General features: G+C 46.3%; 1 protein-coding gene across 1 annotated transcript; it reads right to left on the bottom strand.

Moving 5' to 3' along the window:
* Positions 1-20,577: 20,577 nt before the first annotated feature.
* On the bottom strand, positions 20,578-22,835 carry LOC136539597 (lysine-rich arabinogalactan protein 18-like). The gene is made up of 2 exons (XM_066531559.1): positions 22,118-22,835; positions 20,578-20,939 (listed from the first exon to the last, which is right to left on the bottom strand). The coding sequence occupies exons 1-2, from the start codon at positions 22,760-22,762 to the stop codon at positions 20,859-20,861; spliced, it is 726 nt and encodes a 241-aa protein (XP_066387656.1). The 5' UTR covers positions 22,763-22,835; the 3' UTR covers positions 20,578-20,858.
* Positions 22,836-27,688: the final 4,853 nt, after the last annotated feature.

Here is a 27,688-nt window from a genome sequence, read left to right on the forward strand (position 1 = left end):
GGACATGCTGAGGCAACCAGCGAAAGACCAAGGAATCAAGGATGAACATAGAAAACTTACATCTATGACACAGGGCAGGTCAACCATAACCGCCTGATGGACGACCTTGACCCGCTCCATGGCCTCCTCTAGCCTCACCCTAGTTTGGGCGAGATCGGACTCCATCGCGAGTCCCCTCCCCCCAAGTATGTCCTAGAGCTACACCTCCTCCCCATCCTAAAGGATGAACCATGCCTTCCTCAGGTCATCGGGGCAGGGCCACACCAGGTGGGTGGTCGCGCTCAACCCGCTAGAAGGCCTAGATGACGACCGGACCACCGCTAGCTCCTATGACGGTGGGATCACCGGTGGCTCCACCTTGGTGCCTGCATCACCAGGGTAGGGGATCTCCACCTCCTTGACCTCATGGCCTACCAGTGGTTGTTTGGCCTCTGGTCTAGCCATGTCTCCTCCTAACCCCGATAGCTCCGACCAGGAGGGCGAGCCATGCGTCCCTCCATTGGGTGAGGCAGGGAGCTTGATCTACCTCCTCTCTTCCACCATGACTATTGGGGGAGGGGTCACAAGGGTCACCTCTAACCCAACCTCCACCTCGCCACTAGGATCGCCGCCAACATCGTCACTGCCGCTGTTGCCATACTTACGACCGACCGGGAGGGCACAACCCCTAGAGGGGAAGGTCATGCCGCCGCCACCCTGCTCTCCTTGCTACTCATCGTGACCCACTACAGGCGAGGCCTCCACTCCTCCCGCATGAGAGGCAGGGCGATGCTCAAACCTATCAATATCTGGCCACTATCGAAAAAGTATAGGTCAATCACACTCCAAAAACTCAACTATCAGATTGAAAAGAAACAAAGAATGCATACCGGGACGTAAGCGGCAGGGCTCTAAAGCCCTGACCTGTTGGCAATGGGCCCGCTAGACGAGGGCCGCTCATAGGTCATGAGCCATACCGCCTCACCACGACCGGGGGGAGTCGACCCGGCCGACTCGAGGCACACCAACCGGAGCAGCTGGCGGGGCGTCCCCCCATTGTGGGTCATGCGTCGGTGATAGCCCTAATGATGCGGGGGTGCAAGCCCACTCATCCAACCGCCTGGCCTACCCCGCCATGCCCGGAACAGGTGAGGACAAGGTCGGCGATGACTCCAAAGGGCGCGGCGACCGCATCCGCGTCTGCTTTGCCTCCCGCTTGCTGACGACGTCCGAGCACACAGCACGCTTCCTTGGCATAGGAACGTCGCCATGCCTATCTACCACCCGCCCACCGCTGGTAGACGTGACCGTAGGCTCACGATGCTCTATCAAAGTCGCGACGACACTCTGGCTACCTTCATTCTCAGAGGAGCTCATGTCGCCACCCATCTCTGTGGGCTCCTCCTACTCGAGCTTTGCCTCTACGTCGCTCCTATTTTCACTAGCTTGCACTCGCGGGGCAATCTCCTTCTCCTTCTGGTGCCGACGCTGAGCCTTCTCAGCTCTCTTCTTCTTCCCATCCGCCACCTCCTTCAGGGTAGCTTGTCGAGCCACACCCTTTAGGCCCTTCAGAAGATGTGGTCAGGATTTATAACCGGTGAGTCCCTATGAAACGGATGACTTGAAGTCAAATTACAAGAGAACAAGATCAAAAGGGACACAGAATAGGGAGAGGAGAACATACCAGATTGGGCAGCTTCCCGATGTGGAGAGGTCCGTGCTTTCCTTCGAGGGTCTCCCAGGCCTTCAGTTGCAGCACTCGGTCGAGTCAGCTCCAGACTTTGTCCTTCGCCAACTCCACCGGTGATGCGCGGTCGAGGTCCATCAGGCCGAAGTATAGCCACATCAGCTGCATCCTTTCTGCCAGCGGGGTGACCCGATGGTGGAAGAAGGTGTGGAACACCCGCACCCCATCGAGGATGTGCTGCAATAGCTTCTAGAGCTCCACCTCGATGATCCCCAGCTTATTCTACTGACTGGAAGGCCCGCACGACCAGCTCTTCGGCCTCCTACCAGTGAACGGCAGGAATGGCACCTCTGCTGGGTTCCAGATGTAGAACCACTCCCCATGCACCCTCGATTGGAGTCGTAGGGGGTGTATGCGGGATAGGAGCCCGATTAACTCGGCTTCTTCTGTAGGGCGAAGCCACCAACCAGCGTGGTCTTGGCTGGCTTCCCCTCCGACATGCCTTGCCTGGTGAAGATCCACCAGAAGAAGTCCACGTGTGGCTCCATCCTAAGGAAGGCCTCGCAGACAGTGATGAAGCTGGCGATGTGCAGCACCCCAATCGGATTGAGGTACTGTAGCTCTAGGCCCCACACATTGAGGAGCCCACATAAAAACCAGTGCATGGGGTATCCTAGCCTGAGCTCATGGAAGGCGAGGAAGGAGACGACCTCGCTGGCCTGAGGTCATGAAAAAGCCTCCCCCATGGGAGCCCACTAGTGCGCCACCTCCTTCAGCGGAAGTAGCCCCTTCTCGGCGAAGGCAGCCAGCACCGTCTCATCCACGTTCGATGGCCTCTAGCTCAATATTGCGCTCCAGATTCACAAGCGGATCTATGAGTTTCTCCTCTCCCTCGCTCTACCCTTTTTCTCATAGGAACCGCCACGACACATGAACGCTCTTGGCGAGAAGGAAGGAGGAGATGCGGCAGTTAGGGAATAGGTGAAGGAACAGGACGAAGACCCTCTCCCTTCCCCTATTTAAGGAGGAGACGTAGTAGTTGGAGAAAGGCGAAGGGTTAGGGCAAAAAATCCTCTCCCGTCCCCTATTCAATGCAGATGGGAACGTGATGGGAGGCGTCCTGACCGATGGGATGCGCCCTGCCCAACAAGACGATGCCTAGTTAAATGGGACATGGCTTGGGCATGGCCCACCACTACCACACACCGGGCACGGGAAACAAGGCATAACCGCACATAGGCGGCCCTTCGCCTTCCTAGGTGGGACCTAGAAGGGCCCAACAACGGGATCTCTGCCTAGGAGAGACCAACAGGCCTCCTGAGTCAATTAGACGGCTCAGGCAAACATTGAGAGATAGGTAAGGAGCGGAGGGATGCCCCATATGGGCCATGCTGACTCCGTCATGAATGACGAATGTGGATCCCATTCGGACATATCCGATAAGAACTCAAACCTGTCACTCGAGTCATCAAGGTAACTCTATCGATCCCTCTTACTTTATTTTTTTCTGATGCATGACCATTCATTCATCCATTCTTATACACGCATTCACACATTCATTCATATAGTCATTCATTCATCCCATATATCCAAAGCATTGCATATGCAATTGATGCATCACAACGCTCCTTGTTGCGTCACAAAGCGGTAGTTGCCTCATTCAACATGAGCAACGACCGACTGGGGTTTGAAGGCTGACCCGGGAAGGGCTCGAGGCCACCTCATGTCAAACAAAGCCAGGGGAGAAAACACAGATGAGCCTCAGCGGCCCTAGCCCAATCTGCTCAGAAGCAGATAGGGTCATCTCAACCTTCTCGTTCGATCCTAACCTCAAGCTATGCCCACAGAATCTCCATCGAGGGGAGGCCAGTGGGCCACCTGAGTCAGTCTCCGGAATGACCCAGGCATCTACCGAGACATGGATAAAGGAGTAGTGGAATGTCACATGAGGGCTATGTCGACCCCATCACAAACGATGGACCCAGATTCCACTCGAACGTACCAGTTAGCGAGCTCAACGAGAGCGTCACTCGAGCCATCGAGGCAAGCGACGTTAGCTTAGCCCTCCGATTGCGAAAACCGCAGACGGGGTAATGCACGGAACTAGACCAACCCCTACCGAGCCCAATAGGGCTCAGGGGCTCAGGTCACCCGACATTGACTCAAGAAATCAACCGACTGCGTAGGTCACAGTCGAGACACACACGGGCAAAAACCCCGAACGGTAGAAACATAGGAGTCTACGGCCATAGGAAAGAGTACCAAGATATTCAGCCTCCAACCGACTCATTAGTTGGACACAGACTCGGGGGCTACACCCGCGGGCACACTCGCACGCTCCCCCTGTCAAAACAAAAACTCCTCCACTGGCAAAACGCAAAACCCCCCAGATGATTCTACCTGAATCGCCGGAGGCCTCGGGGGCTACACCAGTGGGTGCGCTCGTGCGCACCCGCTGTCAAAACAAAAATCCCCCAAACGATTCTACCTGAATCGCCCGAGGGCTCGGGGGCTCCTATCGGGTTCATAAACCCAAGGTCCCTCATGGACCTGATTCCCAGCAAAAGCTTGGCCCAGTAGACGATGTTGCGAACGACGCATGACCTCTAGACTGGCCCGAAAACCTAACGATAGGCCAAAAGGGTGATCCAGTCTCTGACAGGAAGGCTTGGCCAAGGAGGAACGACGCTCACTTCTGACTCTGGCCTGCCTCTCTGACCGAAAGGCCTGGCCAAGGAGGAACGACGCTCTCTTCCGACTCTGGGCCCCCTCTCTGATCAGAAGGCCTGGCCAAGGAGAGGACAACGCTCGCTTCCAACTCTGGCCCGCCTCTATGACTAGAAGGCCTGGCCAAAGAGGAACAATGCTCTGTTCCGACTTCGACCCGCCTCTTTGACTAGAAGGCCTGGCCAAGGAGAGGACGACACTCGCTTCCGACTCCAGCCCGCCTCTCCGATCGAAAGGCCTAGCAAAGGAGAGGACGACGCTCGCTTTTGACTCTAATCCATTTCTCTGACTGGGAGTACACCGAACCTCTGCTTACATCTCTTCTTTGACCAGTGCGGTCAGAGCCAACTGGAAAACGACCGAACGGGGACGCCCGCTCGGTAAGAACCCAAAGAATCAGGCAGAGCAAGTATGGCAGGGCTCTTAAGTCAACCATAATACCAAGGACCGTACCCTGCACACCCGTAGGATAGTACCATCAGGTCATGCCAGAAGGGTGCTCTGCAACCTTACAAACGTGTTAGAATGCGAACAGTGTTATGGCCACTGACATTTATCCTACAGTATGGTAGGCGCCGACATTTGCCAAACCAGAAGAATGCAGTGGAACCAACCACATGCATCTAGCCATCAACAGTATTATGGGCGCCAACAAACCACCTTGTACCCGATAGCGTGGGCAACAAGACTAGGTAGCACACACACTCTCTCTTATAAAGTCGTCCCCTTTATCTATAAAAGGGGATACGCTCTCTCGAAAAGAAGAATGATTCGAATGACTGACGATTACAGTTGATTATGATTCTCTCTGCTTGGCTCTAGAACTCCAAAGCTAGACAGAGCATACGTTCGAACACTTAGCACACGTCGAAGCTCCCATCACTATTGGCCCTTTGGTCCGGAGTCTGACCGGACCTCTGATACCCTCCATCTTACTTCCTCTCATTTTTACCCCACAACAAACTTCGAGCACCTAGGCTTAGGAATAAAGTCACCGACCAACTCAAACTGGACGTAGGACACATTGCCTGAACTAGTATAAACCATGTATCATTGAGTGCTAGGCCACATGCGATCACAACATACGGCAAAACGACAAATATTTACTAGTTGATCACTTTTCGCACCGACACTTTGTATTGAGATGTATTCATAATATATGCAATGAGTCATAAAGCAAATTATTGAGGTATAGGTAGTAATGTTTAACTAATATAAATAGAGCTATATTGTAAATTAAGTTAATCATGTGTGCCTTCCAAAAAATAAATAGTGGTATTCATAATGCTCTGAGTTGATATACTGCTTAAAACCGAACTGTAACTCTATTCAACTAATCTGATTTCTTTACAACAATTCATTCTCTCTATTCATCATTAGACACTTTAGAGATCACTTTTTGTTCTTGGTATGGACTGCAGTAAACTGAAGTTGGTAGATTCAAAATGTAAAGAGAGGTTAAATGAGAATAAGACACACTGCTATGAGATCACATGAAAATAAGACACGTTGTGACAATCGGTGTGTTCGTTGGTTGGTTTCTGGGCTGGCTGGTGTTGGTTTGTTGTGAGAGGAAAATACTGTTGGCTGGTTGAATAAGTCTGGCTAAAACCAATAAGCGAACAGGGTGAATTATATAATCGGTGTACCTCTATTGCAATCATTTTATGGCTTGTCATGGGTAGGGCAATCTGCAATGTGACCAAGCATCAATACATGGAACAACACTGAACGTGAGTTGCACTGCATCATTGGTTGTCCCCTTTGCTAACTTCAGCGTTGCCCCTACATGGAGCCGGGGCATGGTGTACATTAGCACAAAACTGATAAACAAATTGACCATCATCGGTTGCGTGCTAGAAACAATAGTGTTGAATAAGCTTAAGTGTGTTCGCTTGAGCTTATTTAGCACTATTTTTCAGCCATGCAATAGTGTTTTTGCCTTACAACATTTCAGCATAAGCCAAATTTCAGCATAATAGGCTATGAAAACTTTATTAAATAGAAGTAGTATCAAAATTCTAAATGATACCGGGAATGCAATCCATGTGGCAAAAACTAAAGTAGAATCAGCAAACTAAAATGCACAAAACAACATCTGAATCTCAAAGCATTTTGCTACTACCCTACTCCTATCCTCCGTAGAGTGGAAATCAATTAAGCAACCCCAAGGGCATAAAAGACAGATCGAAGCAAACGAAGTACCAGGGGAAAAGAAAAATGACTTTTTTGCAATCACTCTTCAAGATCACATGCAATCGGAGGCGATGTTGGTCCATGGAGGCAGAAACTCTATAAACGCCACGCTCTCCCGTGCGTCTCTTGCTAGTGGAGTACGCCATTGGGGTGCTTGAGTGTAACACCTCGGGTGTTTAAATACTAAAACCTGACATGTCATCATACGCATTGCAAAGCATTTGGCATTTGGTGAAAACTTTGAGATACATACACTAAAACAAGTTTATATTTATATGGTATGTGTTGAATTGTATTGTTTGACTCAAGTTCAAAGTTTGCTTGGATTTTTAAATTTTCGAGAAAACCCTGATTTTCAGCATTTAAATCCTACCCTGAAAACTCATTTCAAAATCTAAGCATATTTTGGGGTTGAGCCCAAAATAAAAAGTGTAGAGCTTGACAAGTTATACAAAGTTTGTTTTTGGAGTTTTCAAAGTTGTTATGAAAAATTTGGAGTAATTCGAAAAGGCGTAATTCGTTAAATTTCCCCTATTCGAATTCAAAAGTTCATTTCAAAATCTAGACCGAATTTGGGGTTGGTTATAAAAGCAAAGTTGTAGAACTTTTGATTTTGAACAACTTTTTATTTTTGGAGATTTTTGAGTTGTTACAAAAATTTGGTAGTAATTTGAGTTTCAAACTGGATGGCAATCTTGTAAATACTGTGAACAGTGTTCACCGTCTAAGCTACATTGCCGACGGGCCTTCTTCGGCGTTCCAGGCGTGTCGTGGCCGTCTGTGGCGTCGCGCTGGCGTAGAAACGGCTCTATCGTGGCTTCCTTGAGCTTCTGAGCCGCGCTATAAGTATCGAGACGCCGTCGTCGTCGTTTTTCTTCTTCCTCTGTTTTCACCACCGCCGCCGTTGTCATCGCTCCGGCGAGCTCGCATCGTCTCCCCAGTGCCGTTGCCATCTCGATAAAGGTCGTCCTAGTTCCGTCTTTTCCTTGCGAATCCAGCCAGCTAACATTGGTCGCATGAAATTGCCGGGAATCCGCTGTCCACGTCTTTCTTCCTCGTGGCCGGCAACTTCACCGCTGCGGGCGTGTCATCGTGGCCAGAGCCCTCTGGTGAGCTATTGCCCGTGATCAGTGTACCTACGGCTTCATCTCGGTGCTATAGTACTTAATCCGTTGTTGTTTACTCGTTTTGATCACTGTAGTCGCCGGTTCTCCCTCACCGATGATCTTTGCTCCGCCGTGATCACTGTGGTCGTCGTCACGCCTCTCCGTTGCTTCTCCAACCTCGTTCCTTGCTTCAATGCGTTCAGGGTGAGCTACTGGTGCTTCCTAGATCCTTTGTTTAAGCTCTACTGGTTTCATGTCGCCGGTGTAGCGCTGCCGTGCCACCGCATCCGCCATGGCCGGCGTAGTGCTCTGTCCAGTCCGTAGCTAGTACAGCTTGTGTCCTAGATCGATGCGCCTAGTCGAGGGTAGTGTTTTGGTACCTTGGTCGTCACCGTTGGTCTCGCCGTCGGTGAGAAATCGCCGGTCAGCGCCGTCGTTGCCGTAGTCAGCGTGGGAGGAAGGGGATGACAGGTGGGGTCGGGTTGTCAGTGACTCAACGTTCAAATGGAATTTTTGTATTTTCAGATTTGAATGAATAGTGATATAATTTGTTATTTTTGTGTAGACTTATTTAGAGCTCCAAAATTATGAAATTTTTTGTGTGACTTCTCTGTGATGTATAGTATTTAATAAAAATATGAAATAATGTTTTTCAATAATTTTTGAATGTGATGAAAATTGCTTAATTTATTAATAAATGGATTTCCATGATTTTTCTAGGCTTATTTAATTGTCCAAAAAATATGAAATTTGTTTGGCCACTTAGTTATTATGTGATGAACATTTACAAAAATTTTGAGGTCATTTGGAACAAGTTGATTTATTTCATAATTCTTAATTAATTAATTAATTCATAAAAGCAAATAGTAACCTTTAGTGATTTAGGTTTTGATTGAATTTTTGATTGAGTGATGTCCTTGGGTCATTAGTTGGTAATGATCTTTGGCAATTGATGTAAGTAGTACGAAAAAGATTTGGTTAGTTTGACTTGTAACTGTACCGCGAAGGAAAGTTGTATTCAAATTGTTAATTTTTGCATCCATCATCGAGCATCATGTTTCGTATTCCGCATCATGTTAAACATGGCATTGTTACTACATGTAGTGAACGAAGGTGAACACGTGGTAGTTAATCAAGTTGCGGAGGAGGTTCATCCGTCTGTTGAGGTCGGATCGAATACTTGTGAAACGTTATAGGAACCGGACTTTTCCGTCAACGAAGGCAAGCCCTGGATGCATACAACCCTACCTTGTATTTTACAAATTGATTTTGCTTTTGCTTCTTTTTACTGCATTAAGTGATTAGGAGTCAAGTACAAGCCAAATTGGTACATTACCAACCTTGTTATTTCATATTTACCATATTACCAGTTTTAAATTCGTATATGCCTAGTTTTGCTTAGCTATGCTTAGAACGATGAAAGTTGGGTAATTACCTGCCACCTACAAGTTTTAAATGGAACCTTAGTTACTTATGTTATCATGTGATATGGGAATATGGAGTAATAAATCTAGACCAGGCGAACTCAGTGTGTGTAAGCCACAAGACATGGAGGTCTTGTGAGCGGGTCCTTTCCGTCTGTGTCGATTAAGGTCCGTACCGTTGTTGAATTGCATGAGGTGAGACTTTGTAGTACTAACCACATACTCCGGTAAGCCTTAACTTGGTGATTCTAGTACGAGAATGGCTACTCACGCACTAGGAGTGGAGAGATGGCGGGAATAGCATGTACCCATGTGGCCATGGGCTGGATTGGTAGAGTACTGTATTCTCGGGTGGCGCGGACCCATTCTTGTTTTAGAGGACTTGAGAGTAGGTTGGTATATGTAGGTCAGGGACCTACATATGTCATGTGGTCTGGAATTCCCAGCTGGGTTTTTTAATCAGTTCGAATCGTCGTTGCTCCTCGGTTATGGAGACTCAACTCACTGTTTATCATCGTAGTATTAATAACTGGAACTTGAGAATGGTTTGTAAAGGTGTTGGATATGAAGTTTCATGATCTCATTACAAATCGTGTCATCTTTGTATACGATTTTATGAAGTTTTAACTGTTGAAATAAAGAATTTTGTTAAAGAGCTTTTACGCAAAATAACTTTGATTATTGCTAAAACCATACCTTGAATCCCTAAGCCTGCATTCCTGAGTCTTCTCAGTTTTATTTCGGTTAAGTCTTGTTGAGTACTTTTGTACTCAGGGTTCGTTGACCCTTGTTATAGGTGAGCCTCATGAGCAGATCTATTTTGGATCGTGCTGCATGACGGTTGTTCCTTGTGATGACGATGAGAAGTAAATGCGTGGCCCTTGGGCAGGGCAGTTTCATTGTGTGTTTTGTATTATATTATAATGCCACTCCACTATTTTGTTTTGTAATAATCATCGATCTTAGTTGTGAGGTTTGAAACTACTGTTTTGTAAATTATGTTATTGTAAAACTTTCACTGTTTTTACTCTGATGTCGATATTTGAATAAATGTTGTAATACTGCAATGACTCTATAACGTGATCCTGCTCAGAAATCATGGATGATTCGGGGTTCCCCGAGGACACCCGACAGTCTTCTTAAGTTAATGGAAACATGTGCATAAATGTCAAAGGTCGTCGGACAGTGACAGGTGCATGTGAGCCCTATAATTTAGGAGGTTGTGCCACAGAATGATATCAGAGCGATTGTTGCAAGGTTTTTGTTGTATTGTTTTACAAAAACTTCAAAATGGTTTGGATGACTACATTTAACTTGATAATTTGGTCCAAATTGCTTCTGACTTATCTTATTTCTTTCTCACCATTCCTTATTTGATTAAAAAGGTTTTGTGAGGTGGAGTAGTAATCTTACTATGCCCTATATAAAAACAAATGTTGTTTATGTGCATTATAAACTCTGATGTTTTTGTTCATAAGAATGATTCATGCATCATGATTACTTTACTAGTTACTTCCTTCACCTCTGAGTCTGGAGTTGAGTAGTGAGTCTAGTTTGAGTAATGTAATCCATCATAGCTGCTGTTTAGACTTTGATCAAATGATCTTATTTGGATTAAATTGGCTTCCTACAGTATGGCTCGTACCAAGATGACGCCCCATATGTCCACTGGACCCAAAGGAGTTCCTCATCACCAACTTGCCCCTAGGAATGATGGTGCTAGCAGTAGCAGCTCTAGGCCTGATCCCTAGGCAAAGATACAGAGGATTTCTGCAGAGTTAGCACAAGCTACTAGAGATAGGGCTTTGGATGCTATACAGGTAGGAGAATTATAGGATCAATTGAGGCATCTCACCACCGCGCACAGGAACTATGAAAGCATGTTAGTTCGTACAGTGGAGGGAAGGAATGAAGCTTGGCATAGGGAAAATGTAGCTAGAGCTAGAACTCATGAGCTAGAATTCTATGTAGAAGATTTAGAAGAACATAATACTTATCTGCATGAGGAAGTTCATAGGCTTAGCAATCTACTAAATCCAAATCATGAGCCCCAAGCTAATACAATGGACCCCGGTGTCATCCTTGCCGATGATAACGAATTGGAAGAGGAAGAAGAAGAAGATTCTAAAGAATTAGTAATGATCAATGAAAGTGATGATGAAGGCAGTAATATTTCCAGAATGGATACCGAGCCTGAAGTTTGAAGTAATCAAGGAAAGGAGTAGAGTTGTATAATAGTTAGTTCTAGTTAAGTTATGTAGTCTTATTTTGGTACTTGCGGGTTTGTGTTTATTTTAGTAAACTCTATGTAATATGTCTGGAGTAAGCTTTGGTGCAAATCAATAAAGACTTGTGAATAAAGTTTGGTTTATTATGAGCAGATGCGTCGTATGTGGGGTTCATATATTCCTAGAACTTCACAAGATGAGGATGGTATTCCAGATCTGCCACCAGTTCCAACAAATCTGGTTGATGCTATAACCGCACTTGTCAATGTGACGGCCAAAAATTCTCGTTTGCTTCATGAGATAGCTCAGAGTAATCAAAATCAGATGCATGGAAACTGTGGTTGCCACCATAACAGACAGGAGGCTACATATGTTGATTTTACAGACACAAGACCACTGGTGTTCACCAAGGCAGATGAACCATTGGAGGCTGATGACTGGCTTCGAACCATGGAGCAGAAATTTGATCTTATTCCATGCATGGAGTATCAAAAACCTACGTTTGTCGCCCAGCAACTTAGAGGAGCAGCAAGTGCTTGGTGGGCAAACTTAATGGCTATGCAACCAGCTGGCATTCCAATAACCTGGGCTGAGTTCCATACTGCCTTTAGAGCCCATTATATCCCTGAAGGAGTTATGGCCATGAAGCTGGATGAATTCCTTGCTTTGAAGCAAGGAGATCAAATAGTGATGCAGTATGTGGGAAGATTCAATCACCTGTCACAATATGCATCAGAACATGTCAATACGGATGCAAAGAAGAAAAGGTGGTTTATGAGAGGTCTGAATACCAAGCTATAGACAATGATGACAACTTGTACTAATGTTACTTATCATGAGGCAGTAAATATTGCAATTGCTTCAGAGTCAAAGTATCGGCAACATAAGGAGCTCAAAAAGAAAAAGAGTATGCCGTCTGGATCCTTTGGGGGAAATTAGAAGAGGCAGAGGGTGATTTATCATCTAGTACATCATAATCGTCCTCCTTATCATCCGCCGCAGTCTCAAGCTGGGCAACAGTCAAAAGTCCGTCCTGCTATAACCTACCCAAATTCACAGTCGACCAATGCTCCTGGTGGAAATGCTCCAACGTCCCAGGGTCACAACTATCCATGTTACAATTGTGGAAGGACCGGTCATTTCTCTAGGGAATGTCCGTATCCTAGGTAGGCTAATCAAAATTATCAGAAGGCCCCTGCCAATCAACAACAGGGTCAGGCACCAAACAAGAACCCCAATCAGAATGCTCAGAAGGGCAAAGATGAGAGGAAGATAGGACGGGTGTTCTATATTCAAGATGGAGAAATTTTAGAAGGGGAGCCAGTGATGATGGGTATGTTTCCTGTTGACAATCACCCTGCAGTTATACTTTTTGATTCCGGCGCATCGCATTCATTCATCAATAGAACATTTGTCGTGAAGCACAAAATTTCAATTAGGGCAACAAAGGAAAATTTCTTTATACAGTCACCTGGGGGACATCTATGTACTAAGAAAATGGTATACCAGGTACCCGTAAACCTGGGTGGGCATATTTTTCCCACTACCATGATTATCCTTAAGGATCAGGATATAGATGTAAACTTGGGAATGAATTGGATGTATCAGCATAAGGCTGTTATAGATGCTTTGAATAGAACTTCAAGGGTAAGATTGCCTGATAGTACTTCTCAACTTCTTATCCAACTTCCAACCTTAAGAAGATCAGTGGGCAAGATTTGTGCAACTGCTGTCAAAGAAATTAGAGATATTCCGGTAGTGTGTGAATTTTCGGATGTGTTCCCTGAAGATTTACCCGGTCTACCACCTGATAGGGATGTATAGTTTAACATAGAGTTGCAACCTAGAACAGCTCCGATTTCTCGGAGAGCTTATAGGATGCCACCTAAGGAATTGGCCGAGTTGAAGACTCAGTTACAAGAATTGATTGAGAAGGGGTTTATCCAACCTGGTTCATCACCTTGGGGATGTCCGGCAATTTTTGTGAAAAAGAAAGATGAAACTCTGAGGTTATGTGTCGACTATCGTCCGTTGAATGAAGTGACCATCAAGAATAAGTATCCATTACCTCGGATAGATTTGCTTTTTGATCAATTGGCCGAAGCCAAAGTTTTCTCCAAGATAGATTTGAGGTCAGGATATCACCAAATCAAGATAAAGACTGAAGATATTCCCAAAATGGCATTTACTACAAGATATGGATTATATGAATACTTGGTAATGTCTTTTGGTTTGACAAATGCTCCAGCTCATTTGATGTATCTGATGAATTCAGTATTCATGCCTGAGCTAGACAAGTTTGTAGTGGTGTTTATTGATGACATTCTAGTATATTCTAAGAATAAGAAAGAACATGCAGAACATCTCAGAATTGTTCAGACCTGCTTGAGAGAACATCAACTATATGCCAAGTTCAGTAAGTGTGATTTTTGGCTTAAGAAAGTGCAATTTCTTGGACATGTCTTGTTAGCTGAAGGCGTTGCAGTTGATCCAAGCAAAGTGAAGGATGTGCTTGATTGGAAACCGCCAACCACAGTTCATCAAGTTCGGAGTTTTCTAGGATTGGCAGAGTACTACCATCAGTTTATTCCAGATTTCTCTAAAGTATCAAAGTCCATAACGGAATTGTTGAAAAACCAAGTCAAGTTTGTCTAGTCATCAGATTGTGAAGAGGCTTTCCAGACCTTGAAAAGATTGTTAACTACTGTACCAGTATTAGCCCAACCTGATATCGAGAAGCTGTTTGATGTTTATTGTGATGCTTTAGGTATTGGTATTGGATGTGTGTTGATGCAAGAAGGCCGAGTCATTGTCTATGCGTCTAGGCAACTTAAGCAACATGGAGAACACTTCCGACTCATGATCTGGAGTTAGCAGTTGTGGTCCATGCTCTAAAGATTTGGCGGCATTACCTGCTTGGTAATACGTGCCATATGTATATAGACCACAAAAGTTTAAAGTATATCTTTACTCAGTCAGAATTGAACATGCGATAAAGAAGATGGTTAGAACTGATTAAAGATTATGACTTAGAAGTACATTATCACCCTGGTAAAGCAAATATAGTTGTAGATGCCCTCAGTCGCAAAAGTTATTGCAATTGTCTGGCAGTGAGAACAATGGGTTTGACTTTGTACCAAGAAATGGAGAAATTGAATGTAGAAGTAACTCAACAAGGTAGCTTGACCAACATAATTGTTAAAGCCACTATTCAAGATCAAGTTGTTGCTGCTCAGAAGGAAAACAAGGGTATAGTCCATATCAAGGAAAGAGTCAAGAATGGAAAAGTGGAATGCTTTAGCATAGATGGTGAAGGTGTGCTATGGTTTAAGGATCGCCTGGTGGTACCAAAAGTTCTTGAGTTGCGGTAGTCAATTCTTGAAGAAGCACATGCTACTAGGTTATCTATCCATCCGGGAAGTAACAAGATGTACCATGACTTAAAACAAAGATTCTGGTGGACTAAGATGAAAATAGAGATTGCTAGATATATAGCAAAGTGTGATACTTGTCAAAAGGTGAAAGCTATATATTTGAGGTCTGCTGGTGAATTACAACCATTGCCTATTCCATCTTGGAAGTGGAAGGACATAAGTATGGACTTTATTGTTGGTCTACCCAAGACATCAAAGGGATTTGACTCAGTATGGGTTATTGTAGATCGACTCACTAAGTCAGCACATTTTCTTCCTGTCAAGACTATATATCGTACGATCCAATATGCTAGGATGTATTTAGCAAGAATCATGAGCTTACATAGAGTACCAAAGACCATAGTGTCAGATAGGGGTACACAGTTTGTCTCCAGCTTTTGGAAACACTTACATGCTTCGTTAGGTACCAAACTTCTGTACAGTACAGCATATCATCCCCAGACTGATGGTCAGACTGAAAGAGTCAATCAAGTACTTGAAGATATGTTAAGATATTGTGTTCTTAACTATTCCAAAAAGTGGGATGAATGTCTGCCTTTGGCCGAGTTCTCATACAACAATAGTTATCAGGAAAGCATTAGAATGGCTCCATTTGAAGCACTCTATGGTCATAGGTGCAGAACATCGCTGAGTTGATCTGAGCCCAGAGAAAGAAGATTCTTTGGAGTTGACCTTGTAAAAGAAATAGAAGACAAGTTAAGGCAAATACAGAGTAATTTGAAGATAGCTCAGTCCCACCAAAAGAGTTATACGGATAGACGACGGAGACCATTGGTGTTTAGCAAAGGAGATTTTGTATATCTGAAAGTATCACTAATGAAAGGAGTTACCTATTTTGGTGTTAAAGGCAAGTTGGCACCTCGATATATTGGACCATATCAAATTTTGGAGAGGTATGGAAAAGTGGCATATCGCTTGAAATTACCTGAACATCTCGCAGCTGTGCATGATATATTCCATGTTTCTCAATTGAAGAAGTGTCTCCGAGTGCCTGAGCAGAATGTTGAGGTTGAAGGAGTGGAACTTGAACCAGATTTGACTTATTCCGAATATCCTATCCGAGTTTTGGATCAGAAGGATCGTGTTACTCGAAGACGGACAATCAAGTTCTACAAAATACAATGGAATCAACATTCAAAAGAAGAAGCTACTTGGGAATCCGAAGATTACTTGTTAGAAAAATTTCCAGAGTTTCTTGCAGCAATATAGAATAATGTTAGTGCACTATGTTGTTACCAATCATATTTGTAAAGGAACCTCAGCTGTTTTATGGACAAGTTTTGGATGTTTTTGGACTGACACATTTTCTTTTCCATTACTTACTCTATGGCTTTGAATCTCGGGGCAAGATTTCTTTTAGGGGGAAGGATTGTAACACCTCGGGTGTTTAAATACTAAAACCTGACATGTCATCATACGCATTGCAAAGCATTTGGCATTTGGTGAAAACTTTGAGATGCATACACTAAAACAAGTTTATATTTATGTGGTATGTGTTGAATTGTATTGTTTGACTCAAGTTCAAAGTTTGCTTGGATTTTTAAATTTTCGAGAAAACCCTGATTTTCAGCATTTAAATCCTACCCTGAAAACTCATTTCAAAATCTAAGCATATTTTGGGGTTGAGCCCAAAAGCAAAAGTGTAGAGCTTGACAAGTTATACAAAGTTTGTTTTTGGAGTTTTCAAAGTTGTTATGAAAAATTTGGAGTAATTCGAAAAGGCGTAATTCGTTAAATTTCTCCTATTCGAATTCAAAAGTTCATTTCAAAATCTAGACCAAATTTGGGGTTGGTTATAAAAGCAAAGTTGTAGAACTTTTGATTTTGAACAACTTTTATTTTTGGAGATTTTTGAGTTGTTATAAAAATTTGGGAGTAATTTGAGTTTCAAACTGGATGGCAATCTTGTAAATACTATGAACAATGTTCACCGTCTAAGCTACATTGCCGACGGGCCTTCTTCGGCGTTCCAGGCGCGTCGTGGCCGTCTATGGCATTGCGTTGGCGTAGAAACGGCTCCGTCGTGGCTTCCTTGAGCTTCTAAGCCGCGCTATAAGTACCGAGACGCCGTCGTCGTCGTTTTTCTTCTTCCTCTGTTTTCACCACCGTCGCCGTTGTCATCGCTCTGGCGAGCTTGCATCGTCTCCCCAGAGCCGTTGCCATCTCGGTAAAGGCCGTCCCAGTTCTGTCTTTTCCTTGTGAATCCAGCCAGCTAACATTGGTCGCTTGAAATTGTCGGGAATCCGCTGTCCACGTCTTTCTTTGTCGCGGTTGGCAACTTCACCGCCGCGGGTGTGTCATCGTGGCCAGAGACCTCTGGTGAGCCATTGCCCGTGATCAGTGTACCTACGGCTTCGTCTCGATGCTGTAGTACTTAATTCGTTGTTGTTTACTCATTTTGATCACTACAGTCGCCGGTTCTCCCTCACCGACGATCTTTGCTCCGCCGTGATCACTGTGGTCGTCGTCACACCTCTCTATTGCTTCTCCAACCTCGTTCCTTGCTTCAACGCGTTTGGGATGAGCTACTGGTGCTTCCTGGATCCTTTGTTTAAGCTCTACTGGTTTCATGTCACCGGCGTAGCGCTGTCGTGCCACCGCATCCGCCATGGCTGGCGAAGTGCTCGGTCCAGTCCGTAGCTAGTCCAGTTTGTGCCCTAGATCGATGCGCCTAGTCGAGGGTAGTGTTTTGGTACCTTGGTCATCACCGTTGGTCTCGCCGTTGGCGAGAAATTGCCGATCAGCGCCATCATTGTCGTAGTTAGCGCGGGAGGAAGGGGATGACAGGTGGGGTCGGGTTGTCAGTGACTCAACATTCAAATGGAATTTTTCTATTTTTAGATTTGAATGAATAGTGATGTAATTTGTTATTTTTGTGTAGATTTATTTAGAGCTCCAAAAATTATGAAAATTTTTGTCTGACGTCTCTATGATGTATAGTATTTAATAAAAATATGAAATAATGTTTTTCAATAATTTTTGAATGTGATGAAAATTGCTCAATTTATTAATAAATGGATTTCCATGATTTTTCTAGGCTTATTTAATTATCCAAAAAATATGAAATTTGTTTGTCCACTTAGTTATTATGTGATGAACATTTACCAAAATTTTAAGGTCATTTGGAACAAGTTGATTTATTTCATAATTCTTAATTAATTAATTAATTAATTCATAAAAGCAAATAGTAACCTTTAGTGATTTAGGTTTTGATTGAATTTTTGATTGAGTGATGTCCTTGGGTCATTAGTTGGTAATGATCTTTGGCAATTGATGTAAGTAGTACGAAAAAGATTTGGTTAGTTTGACTTGTAACTGTACTGCGAAGGAAAGTTGTATTCAAATTGTTAATTTTTGCATTCATCATCGAGCATCATGTTTCGTATTCCGCATCATGTTAAACATGGCATTGTTACTACGTGTAGTGAATGAAGGTGAACATGTGGTAGTTAATCAAGTTGCGGAGGAGGTTCATCCGTCTGTTGAGGTCGGATCGAATACTTGTGAAACATCGCAGGAACCGGACTTTTCCGTCAACGAAGGCAAGCCCCGGATGCATACAACCCTACCTTGTATTTTACAAATTGATTTTGCTTTTGCTTCTTTTTACTGCATTAAGTGATTAGGAGTCAAGTACAAGCCAAATTGGTACATTACCAACCTTGTTATTCCATATTTACCATATTACCAGTTTTAAATTCGTATATGCCTAGTTTTGCTTAGCTATGCTTAGAACGATGAAAGTCGGGTGATTACCTGCCACCTGCAAGTTTTAAATGGAACCTTGGTTACTTATGTTATCATGTGATATGGGAATGTGGAGTAATAAATCTAGACCGGGTAGACTCGGTGTGTGTCTTGTGAGTGGGTCCTTACCGTCTGTGTCGATTAAGGTCCGTACCATTGTTGAATTGCATGAGGTGAGACTTTGTAGTACTAACCACATACTTCGATAAGCCTTAACTTGGCGATTCTAGTATAAGAATGGCTACTCGTGCACTGGGAGTGGAGAGATGGCGGGAATAACGTGTACCCACGTGGGCATGGGCTGGATTGGTAGTAGTATTCTCGGGTGGAGCAGACCCGTTCTTGTTTTAGAGGACTGGAGAGTAGGTTGGTATATGTAGGTCGGGGACCTACATATGTCGTGTGGTCTGGAATTCCCAGCTAGGTTTTTTAATCGGTTTGAATCATCGTTGCTCCTCGGTTATGGAGACTCAACTCACTGTTCATCATCGTAGTATTAATAACTGGAACTTGAGAATGGTTTGTAAAGGTGTTGGATATGAAGTTTCATGATCTCATTACGGATCGTGTCATCTTTGTATATGATTTTATGAAGTTTTAACTGTTGAAATAAAGAATTTTGTTAAAGAGCTTTTACGCAAAATAACTTTGATTATTGCTAAAACCATACCTTGAATCCCTAAGCCTGCATTCCTGAGTCTTCTCAGTTTTATTTCGGTTAAGTCTTGTTGAGTACTTTTGTACTCAGGGTTCGTTGACCCTTATTGCAGGTGAGCCTCATGAGCAGATCTGTTTTGGATCGTGCTGCATGACGGTTGTTCCTTGTGATGACGATGAGAAGTAAATGTGTGGCCCTTGGGCAGGGCAGTTTCATTGTGTGTTTTGTATTATATTATAATGTCATTCCACTATTTTGTTTTGTAATAATCATCGAACTTAGTTGTGAGGTTTGAAACTACTGTTTTGTAAATTATGTTATTGTAAGACTTCCGCTGTTTTTACTCTGATGTCGATATTTGAATAAATGTTGTAATACTGCAATGACTCTGTAACGTGATCCTGCTCAGAAATCGTGGATGATTCGGGGTTCCCCGAGGACACCCGACAGTCTTCTTAAGTTAACGAAAACATGTGCATAAATGTCAAAGGTCGTCGGACAGTGACAGGTGCATGTGGGCCCTATAATTTAGGAGGTTTTGCCACATTGAGCCACTCTGCCTTGCTGTCATCCTACTCCGGGGATGAGTCCGGTTGCCCTGCCAACGTGGCCTCGCCAGTCGCCTTTTTGTTGCCCTCAACTATTACGACAAGGAAAGGGACGGATTGCGGCGCTTGAGACATGGCTCGGCGAGCTTTCCACCGACGCCGCGGCGCTCGAGACCTTGTAGCACGGGGTGCTGCTCTGGGCCCTGCTCCAGGGCGATGCTGAAGCGCGCATAGGGGGCGGCGTCCGAGTGCTGCCGCGCTGGTGGAGTCGCCGTGTGCCGAGGGGCCCACCGAGCTAGCGCCTAGGCCACCTTGCCGCCGCCCTGGGGGCCGAGGGCCAGGGCCACTGCGCCCCGCCATGGCTGCCTCGCCGTTGACCCACTGTGCGGCCTCCGCACCGCGTCCCCGCCGTGAGAGAGGTTTCTCGACAGATAGAGAGGAGGGGAGGTAGAGAGAACGGATGCGTGGACGGCTCGATCCAGGTCAGCACGTGAATCCCAACGACGCGGCAAAATAAGAGGCCGGAGAGCATGGTGCAAGATTCGTCTTTTAAGAGATCTGCATCTTTTTCGCATTGGCCCGTCATTCAATCCAACAAGTCTGAACTATCGGCCCAGCTGGCCTGCAATGGCCCATCTAGTACCTGCTGGTGCTTCTGAACAATCGGCCCAGCAGGCCTGCAATGGCCCATATAGTATAGTACTGCAGCGGCTGCTGGTGCAGTATTATGATATATATGATTTTATTATATGATCCAAGAAAAATGAATTTATTATGATGAGAAGAAGGAAAAAGTACCAGCAACACGAAACCAACGATGCAAGTGTGCGCAGAAATGGAGGAATAACAATATATTATACATATATAAATAAATCTGAACATTACACGGGCAGTGTCCCCTCTCCTCTCTAACCACACTCTCGTATCATTATCTGGACTACTAAAGGCAAACGAATTCATCCGCGCAAGTGAATCGATCGATGTGATGTGGGCCCTACTACTACACAGAAGAAAGGCAGAGCCAGCAGCCCCCTTTCACAAAATACAGAAAAGAAAAAGTGAAAGCAGGAAAAGGGTAGCAGCAGCATCCATTCTGTGGTAAAAGTCACAAAAGCACCCGGGATCTAGGCCAGCAGAGCCGCCGCGCCCAGCGCCACCGCGACGGCCGACGCGATCACGCCCGCCAGTGTCCTCCCTGCGGCGCTCTGCACGGCAAAACCACACATTTTGCACAGGGTTAGGCTGTCTCCGACAGGGCGAGACCAAAACTCAAAATAACATAATACCTACGGCCTCTAACAAAGTACCTACGTGAAAAATCCATTTTGAGTGTCGAAAGATGCATAACCTAAATCTAAGTATACTCTCTCCTGAAGACCCATTTATAGAGAGGTTTGTCTTTTGGGTCTTTAGAGAAAGATATTGAAACATTTGCCAGTAGCGTGAATAGATCTTGGAGACCGTCTTAGCACCTCAGTAGCCTTTTCTCATTTCTGCCACAACTGATGAACAAACTACTCCGTCGAAACATATGAAGTTTTTGTTTTGCACGCGATCAGAGGACAAGCCGTTAAGTGCTCAGTACTACAAGGCCGGGGCGTTATTATCTACGTTTCGCCACAGCACGCGAGAAGCTCGTGCCGTCGACCCGTCGTGCGCGTGTGGCTGGCCAAACAGCGTGGCGCAGTAAGACAGCCTGTTTGGCGACGATCATAAAAAATGGCATATTGCTGATGGGCACCCTACTAGTTTCTTTTAAGGGTCCGTTTGCTTTGTTGAAAAAATAAGTTGAAATATTGTTTCGATTGATTTGTTGCGAGCGAAAAACACGGTTCTAGTTAAAAAGACAAATCGAAAAATACGGATTATAAGACAAGCGAACAGGGTCAAGTCGGTGTTTGTTTCATACTTGTGATAAATCCCAGTTCAGTTTCAGTGAAAAGATTCATTCTCAAGCAGTAAAACGGTAGCTGCAGTACAGAAGCAGTTGCCGTGCGTGTCGGCATGTCAACTTGCTGGCAATGGCCAACAGAGGGCGAGAGGCACCACGGCCCAGTTCTGCTGCTGTCTCTATCCGGCGGACCAACGGCTACATTCTGCCACCGACGGTGACCCCCGCACTCATTTTGCATTTACCCGTTCTTGTTGGGTTCGGCGGACTTGCACTACTGTACGCTCGACTCAGTGTAACCGTTCTGTTCGCCGAAATTTAGAGTTTAAGCTGATGCTTATGCTTATGTTAAAATTTTATGAAAGAAAAATAATGTTTCTGGCTCAAGCGAATAGGGCGAATGCCTAGTTAAGTAGGAGTAGTGATAAAACGATGTGCCCGCACTGTAATTACGTCGAGGAACGGTAATAAATGTGGGGGGAGCAAGCGTACCGCGGTGTCGGCAGCGGCGGCGTCGCCACTGGGTCCGGGTGCCTCGGCGGCGGAGGTGGGCGCGTCGGCGGCGGTTTTGGGATGGTTCTTGGCGACGGGGGCCGGAGCAGGGGCGGACGACGCGCCCTTCTTCTTCTTCTTCTTGTCCTTGGACGAAGACGACGGCTTCTTCTTCTTGGCGGGGGCGGGGGCGGGGGCATCGACGGGCTTGGTCTCCGGCGCCGGCGCCTCGGCGGTGGGAGGCGTCGCGGCCGCGGGGGGAGTGGCGACGGGAGCAGGCGTGGCCGGGGCAGGGGCGGCGGCCTTGGTCGGGGGCGCGGGCGCGGGCGCGGGGGCCTTGGCCTTGGGCTTGGGCTTGGCCGGCGCCAACGCGGGAGCCGGGGTGGTGGTAGGCGCGGCGGCCGGCGCTGGGCTCGCCTTGGAGGAGGACTTGGGCGCGGGCGCGGCCGGGGTGGTGGACGGCGCGGCGGCGGGCGTGGACGCGTCGGCTGGCGAGGCGGGCGTGGCGGCCGGCGCCGGCGTGGATTTCTTGGTGGGCGGCGCCTTGGCCGGCGCGGACGCGGGGGACTGCGCGAGGGAGCTAGTGCCGCAGAGCGTTAGGCAGAGGAGCGCCGCGTAGAGGATGACGGTGGCACGCGCCGCCATTGCCAACGTTAATGTGCGCGCTGCTGCTCTGGTGCTGTGCGAGTGGCAGCCGTTGGAGTGTGTGGGAGCAAAGAGCGAGATGGAATGGAAGTGGCAGGGGGATGGTGCCGCGCGGGATAAATAGGCGGAGACTCGAAGGAGCTAGCGCTACGGGCCCGAGCGGCCACGTGGTGGGGTGGGTCGCGGCGTAGTCGTAGCGTGCCGTTGGGGCGTTGGTGCGCGCGGAGCCAGGCAGGTCACGTCAGGGCGCGCGCTGGGGGCTTCCCGTCCGGGCGACGGCACGGCCGGGAGCCGTTGCTCCGGAGTGTCGGCGGGGTTTCCGGACTGAAATAAAAGACGCTTCGTCGTCGGTTCCCTCCCGCCCGAGGTGAAGCCGTGAAGGTGAGGTCCTCCCTGCCTTGACGCCAGCAGGCTGTGTCCCGTCGTCGTCGTCGTCGCCGAGCGCCCGAGCCCGCTCCGTGCTCCCGTCAGGCCGCCGCCTCGGGGGCTCGGGCTCGCGGTGCCGTTGCCGCGTGTGCTTGGTCCCTTGCTTGCTTCGTCACGCTACGTCGTTACCGTGCTGCGGAATGCCGACCAACTTCACTCTTCACTTGCCAGGAATGCATCGGAGCTAGTAGCAGTTGCCGCTTGGGTGTACCGAGTTTTCTGGGACGGGTACGGCGTCGCATCCTGGACAAGTGCTAGTATATACGCGTACTCGCGCTGTCGGTGTGGTTGGCGTAGGAGTAGCCGAGTAGGAGATCCATCACACCAAAGTTCTTTTTTAGACTTGTCCGTCTACGCTAGATCAAGTAGCCACGACGTCGACGACGACGACGAGGACGCGGCAATGTGCCAATGCACAAACTCACATCCAGAAATGACTTGTACCAAGATTGTCGACGCATAAAACCCTGCATAAACGGGCGTACGTCAACATGGCTTGATTGAACGCATTGCCATCCTTCCGTGTCCTCATCAGCTTTAGGGGACGCTTTAATCGGCCAGCTTTGTCTTGCAAACCATCTGTTTTCAGTTTGTTTTGACGTCTGCACGCAGATTGCAGTTTGTTTCGATGCGTGCTCAGTGTCAGCCTGATCGTTTGGCTGATAAGCCATGGCTGAAAGGACTGTTGATTGATTTGTTGTGAGAGAAAAATATTGTTCGTTTACTGAAAAAGTACGGCTTATAAGCCAAGCGAACAGGTTAGCATAAAACACGATATCACAGTTTCGGTGATCTGAGAAGATGCGATTATATCCCTACCTGCAGCCGTTGCATTCTCTGTCGTCGGTGCTTCACGCTGAATTTTCCAAGATGATTAGGCAGCATGCGTGCCACATTTCTGCCGTGGTCATAATCAATAGCGTACTTGCTTCCTTGTTGCTACAATGTCACTGTACAAACTACCAACCTAGTTAGTAGTTACACAACTCTTAACTATAGGAGTAATCGGTGTTAGTTAGGCCGTATGAAAGCTAAGCTAGCTACAATTTTGATGAATGCCATGCATCATTACCATGTGGCATGTGTGGACCAAAAGTGAAAAAACACAAAAACAAGTAAAATAAAGCGACCAAAAAACAAGCAAGGCTCGCTAGAATGATCGGCAGTCTGTTGAACCGTTACTACCAGCCTAGACGAATATGTAACGGAACGCTACGTGATCAAGGAAAGAATGATCCATCGCCCCTGTTGTGTCCCCACATGTGTAATGACAGGTCACTGTTGTTGCAATGATAGAACACCTTCTCTTTTTTTCCTCCTTTGTTGAACCATTGGTGCCACTTCCAAGTTCCATCTAAAGTCCGGTCTCATACGATTTGATCTCAAATTGATATCTTCGAAGTTGTTAGGATATTTAAACCCAAGGTTAGACCTCTGTCTGAATTAGGTGTCTGAAAGAAGTTTTGTACTACAGTCAGACGATCGAGTCTCTGCTGGTAATCCTTTTAGATTCTTGTACCTCTGAACACGGCAGCTCGTTTGGGTATATGCTTTCTGAGAACTCACTAAAAAGTTTGGATTCTGGTGTGCTATGTTAGGTAGAAAAACCGAGGAGTACAAGACAAACAGAATCGGATCATCTGATCGCGACAGACAGGCTACTGTCTTCCCATGTTTCATTGTCATTGCTGAAATCAAAGAAGAAAACGTGTGTTGTGTCAATAACAAATGGTACTCCAAAGAACTTCGAACCTCTGTTTCATTTTCATCTGAAAACATCGATCATGTCATACTTCGCACTTGAAAGCATGTAAACTGGAAAATGTACTGCTGGACTCAGAACTAGTTCCATCTCTTGGAATGAGCAACCACACTTTAAGTTTCAGATGATGCGTAAGTGTTATTTGCTGGAAAATAAACGACGACAGAGACAGACTCGTGTAGTCTTCCTTCAAATACTAGGTAATGCTCCCTCCGTCTCCGTCCACAAAAGAATGTAATTATCATATTTCGAAAAGTCAAACAGATTTAACTTTGACTAAAATTATATGAAAATATACTAACACTCATGAGACAAAACAAGTATCATTAGATTAATTATAGAATATATTTTCACGATAAATTCATTTCGAGACATAAATCCTAATACTATTTACTATAAATTTGGTTAAAATTAAACTAGTTTGACTGATACGTTTCCCACAATTACATTCTTTTCTGAACAGAGGGAGTATTATGGTGACAAGATAAGCGTTCATGCATGGAAAGACCGATCGTTGTGTGTGCGTGTGTGGTCTGTTGCACAGCTAAGCTGGGGTTGAAGCTGGCCTGCACCTCCAACTGCCACTTGATGTTTACCTTTAGACGGCCAATTTGACATGAACATGGACTTGATGATGATGAATGTTCAGATCGGTAAGTGGCAACGAACACAAAGGAAGCAGGGACATCGTTTTCTATCCAGAGTAGCATATATATTTTTTTACATAAAACTAAATTCAGATTGCCGCGCCACCCTTTTGTTGGCTTCTTTGGACACTGAAACCTGTATATCATGTTCTTATGCTCTTAGTTTTTTTTCGAATGCACCTGTATATCTTTGTTCTTATCCTCCTAGTTAATGTACTTTTAAAGTGTCTAATTTAGATCCTGATTGTAATTAAGTAGCATTGTTATGTAGACAATAGATTGATAAAGGAGAAATAGTCTTCTCTAGTTCCGGTTACTTCTTTTGCTGTAGCTACCTGCTTGTGAGTTTTCTGGAGGCTCAACATAGATGATTTTTGTCGGGTTCATAAACCCGGGGTCCCTCGGGGACCGGCTTCCATTCCAAGGCTCGGCCCAAGTAGATAGCACGCAACTCACGGGCCGGCCCAAGAGTCTAAAACAACAGGCCAAAAGGGCGGTCCAGTCACCGACCGGAAGATCTAGCCAAAGAGGAACAGCGCCCGTTCGTTGACTACTTCGGCCCACCTCTCCGACCGGAGCGCTCACTTCGGACTCCAGCCGCCTCCGGATGGCCTCTCCGATTGGAAGGCCTGGCCCGAGCACTACTTCCGACTTTGACCCTGCATCTCCGATCGGGGTTCGTAGAAACTTTACTCATCGCTCTTCTCCGACCGGCGCAATCAGAGCCGACTGGACCCATCCGACCGGGTACGCCCGCTCGGAAAGGACCAGGGGACAAACGGAGAAAAGCAAGGCAAGGCTCACAAGTCAAAACCATTGTACCAGGGACCATACCCTGCAAGGAACAGTACTCCGTAACCGCCCTGACACAAATAGTATTGTAGGCACCGACATTTCCCTCTATAGTGTTGTGGACGCCATTGACTCCCATACGGTAAGGCCCTCCACATGCCTCTGGGCATCAGCAGTATTGTGGACGCCGGGATTTACCATACCGAGCGCATATGGTGAAACTCCTCACATGTCTCTGGGCATCAACAGTATATGCAGGTACCGACATCTGCAATACCCAAACAAGACGATGGACCTTCCATGTGCATCTGATATCCAACAGTATTGTAGGCGCCTACCATCATCCTGCACCCGTCGGCATAGGCAACAAGGCTTAGAAGCATTTGTACTCTCTCCCTCTCACTTGTAAGGCCATCCCCTTCATCTATAAAAGCAGATGTGCTCTCTCCCAATAGACCAAGCTAACCCAAGTTGATTCAAGCTCAGTCCCTTCAGATTCATTAGATCGATCAAGTTCACTAGCTCACAACCACAGAACCGCCAGGTTCGAACCTCAAGCACATGCTTAAACACTTAGCTCATAGCGGAGCTCCTGTCGCTCTCGGACCTTCCAACCGGAGCTGACCGGACCTCTCATACACCCCATCTTTCTCCTTCTCGTTTGTAATCCCACTGCAGACTTTGAGCACCTAGGCTTAGGAATAAAGTCACCGACCGACTCAAACTAGACGTAGGGCACATTGCCTGAACTAGTATAAACCCTGTGTTATTTAGTGCTAGGCCACCTCTGATCACAACATACGGCAAAACTACAAATATTCACTAGTTGGTCACTTTCTGTACCGATAGTTGGCGCCGTCCATGGGGAAGACGTTGTACGTTCAACACTTTTTGGTCATCGGATGACCCACTTTTCTGCCACCCTCGCCGTGGTGGGCTCAAGCGATACGATTCACTTCGACTCGCTGGAGTTTTCCGCACTCTCACTTGTTGGGATGTGGGTTCCACCCGTCTTTGAGCCATCCTAGGCCTTCCTCTTCGGAAGCCTGGACTTCGTCGCCAACTGGCTCGGCGTACTACACCTCCACGAGGAGGCTCACGTCCCGGCACCCGTCGGAGGGGCACCCTCCATTGACTCTGGGATGCATGACTTTAACAACGCGGCATCTGCGCTTTATTCTGAACAAACTCTCTGCTCAAACCCCACTATAAGTAATATGCGTACTGTTATTTACTCTTTATTTACTATCTCCCACCGATCATCCAGAGGGACTGTATCGCCCACGCCACAAACATCGT

The sequence above is a fragment of the Miscanthus floridulus genome, chromosome 2, assembly GCF_019320115.1.
Source record: "Miscanthus floridulus cultivar M001 chromosome 2, ASM1932011v1, whole genome shotgun sequence".
NCBI classification, from domain to species: Eukaryota; Viridiplantae; Streptophyta; class Magnoliopsida; order Poales; family Poaceae; genus Miscanthus; species Miscanthus floridulus.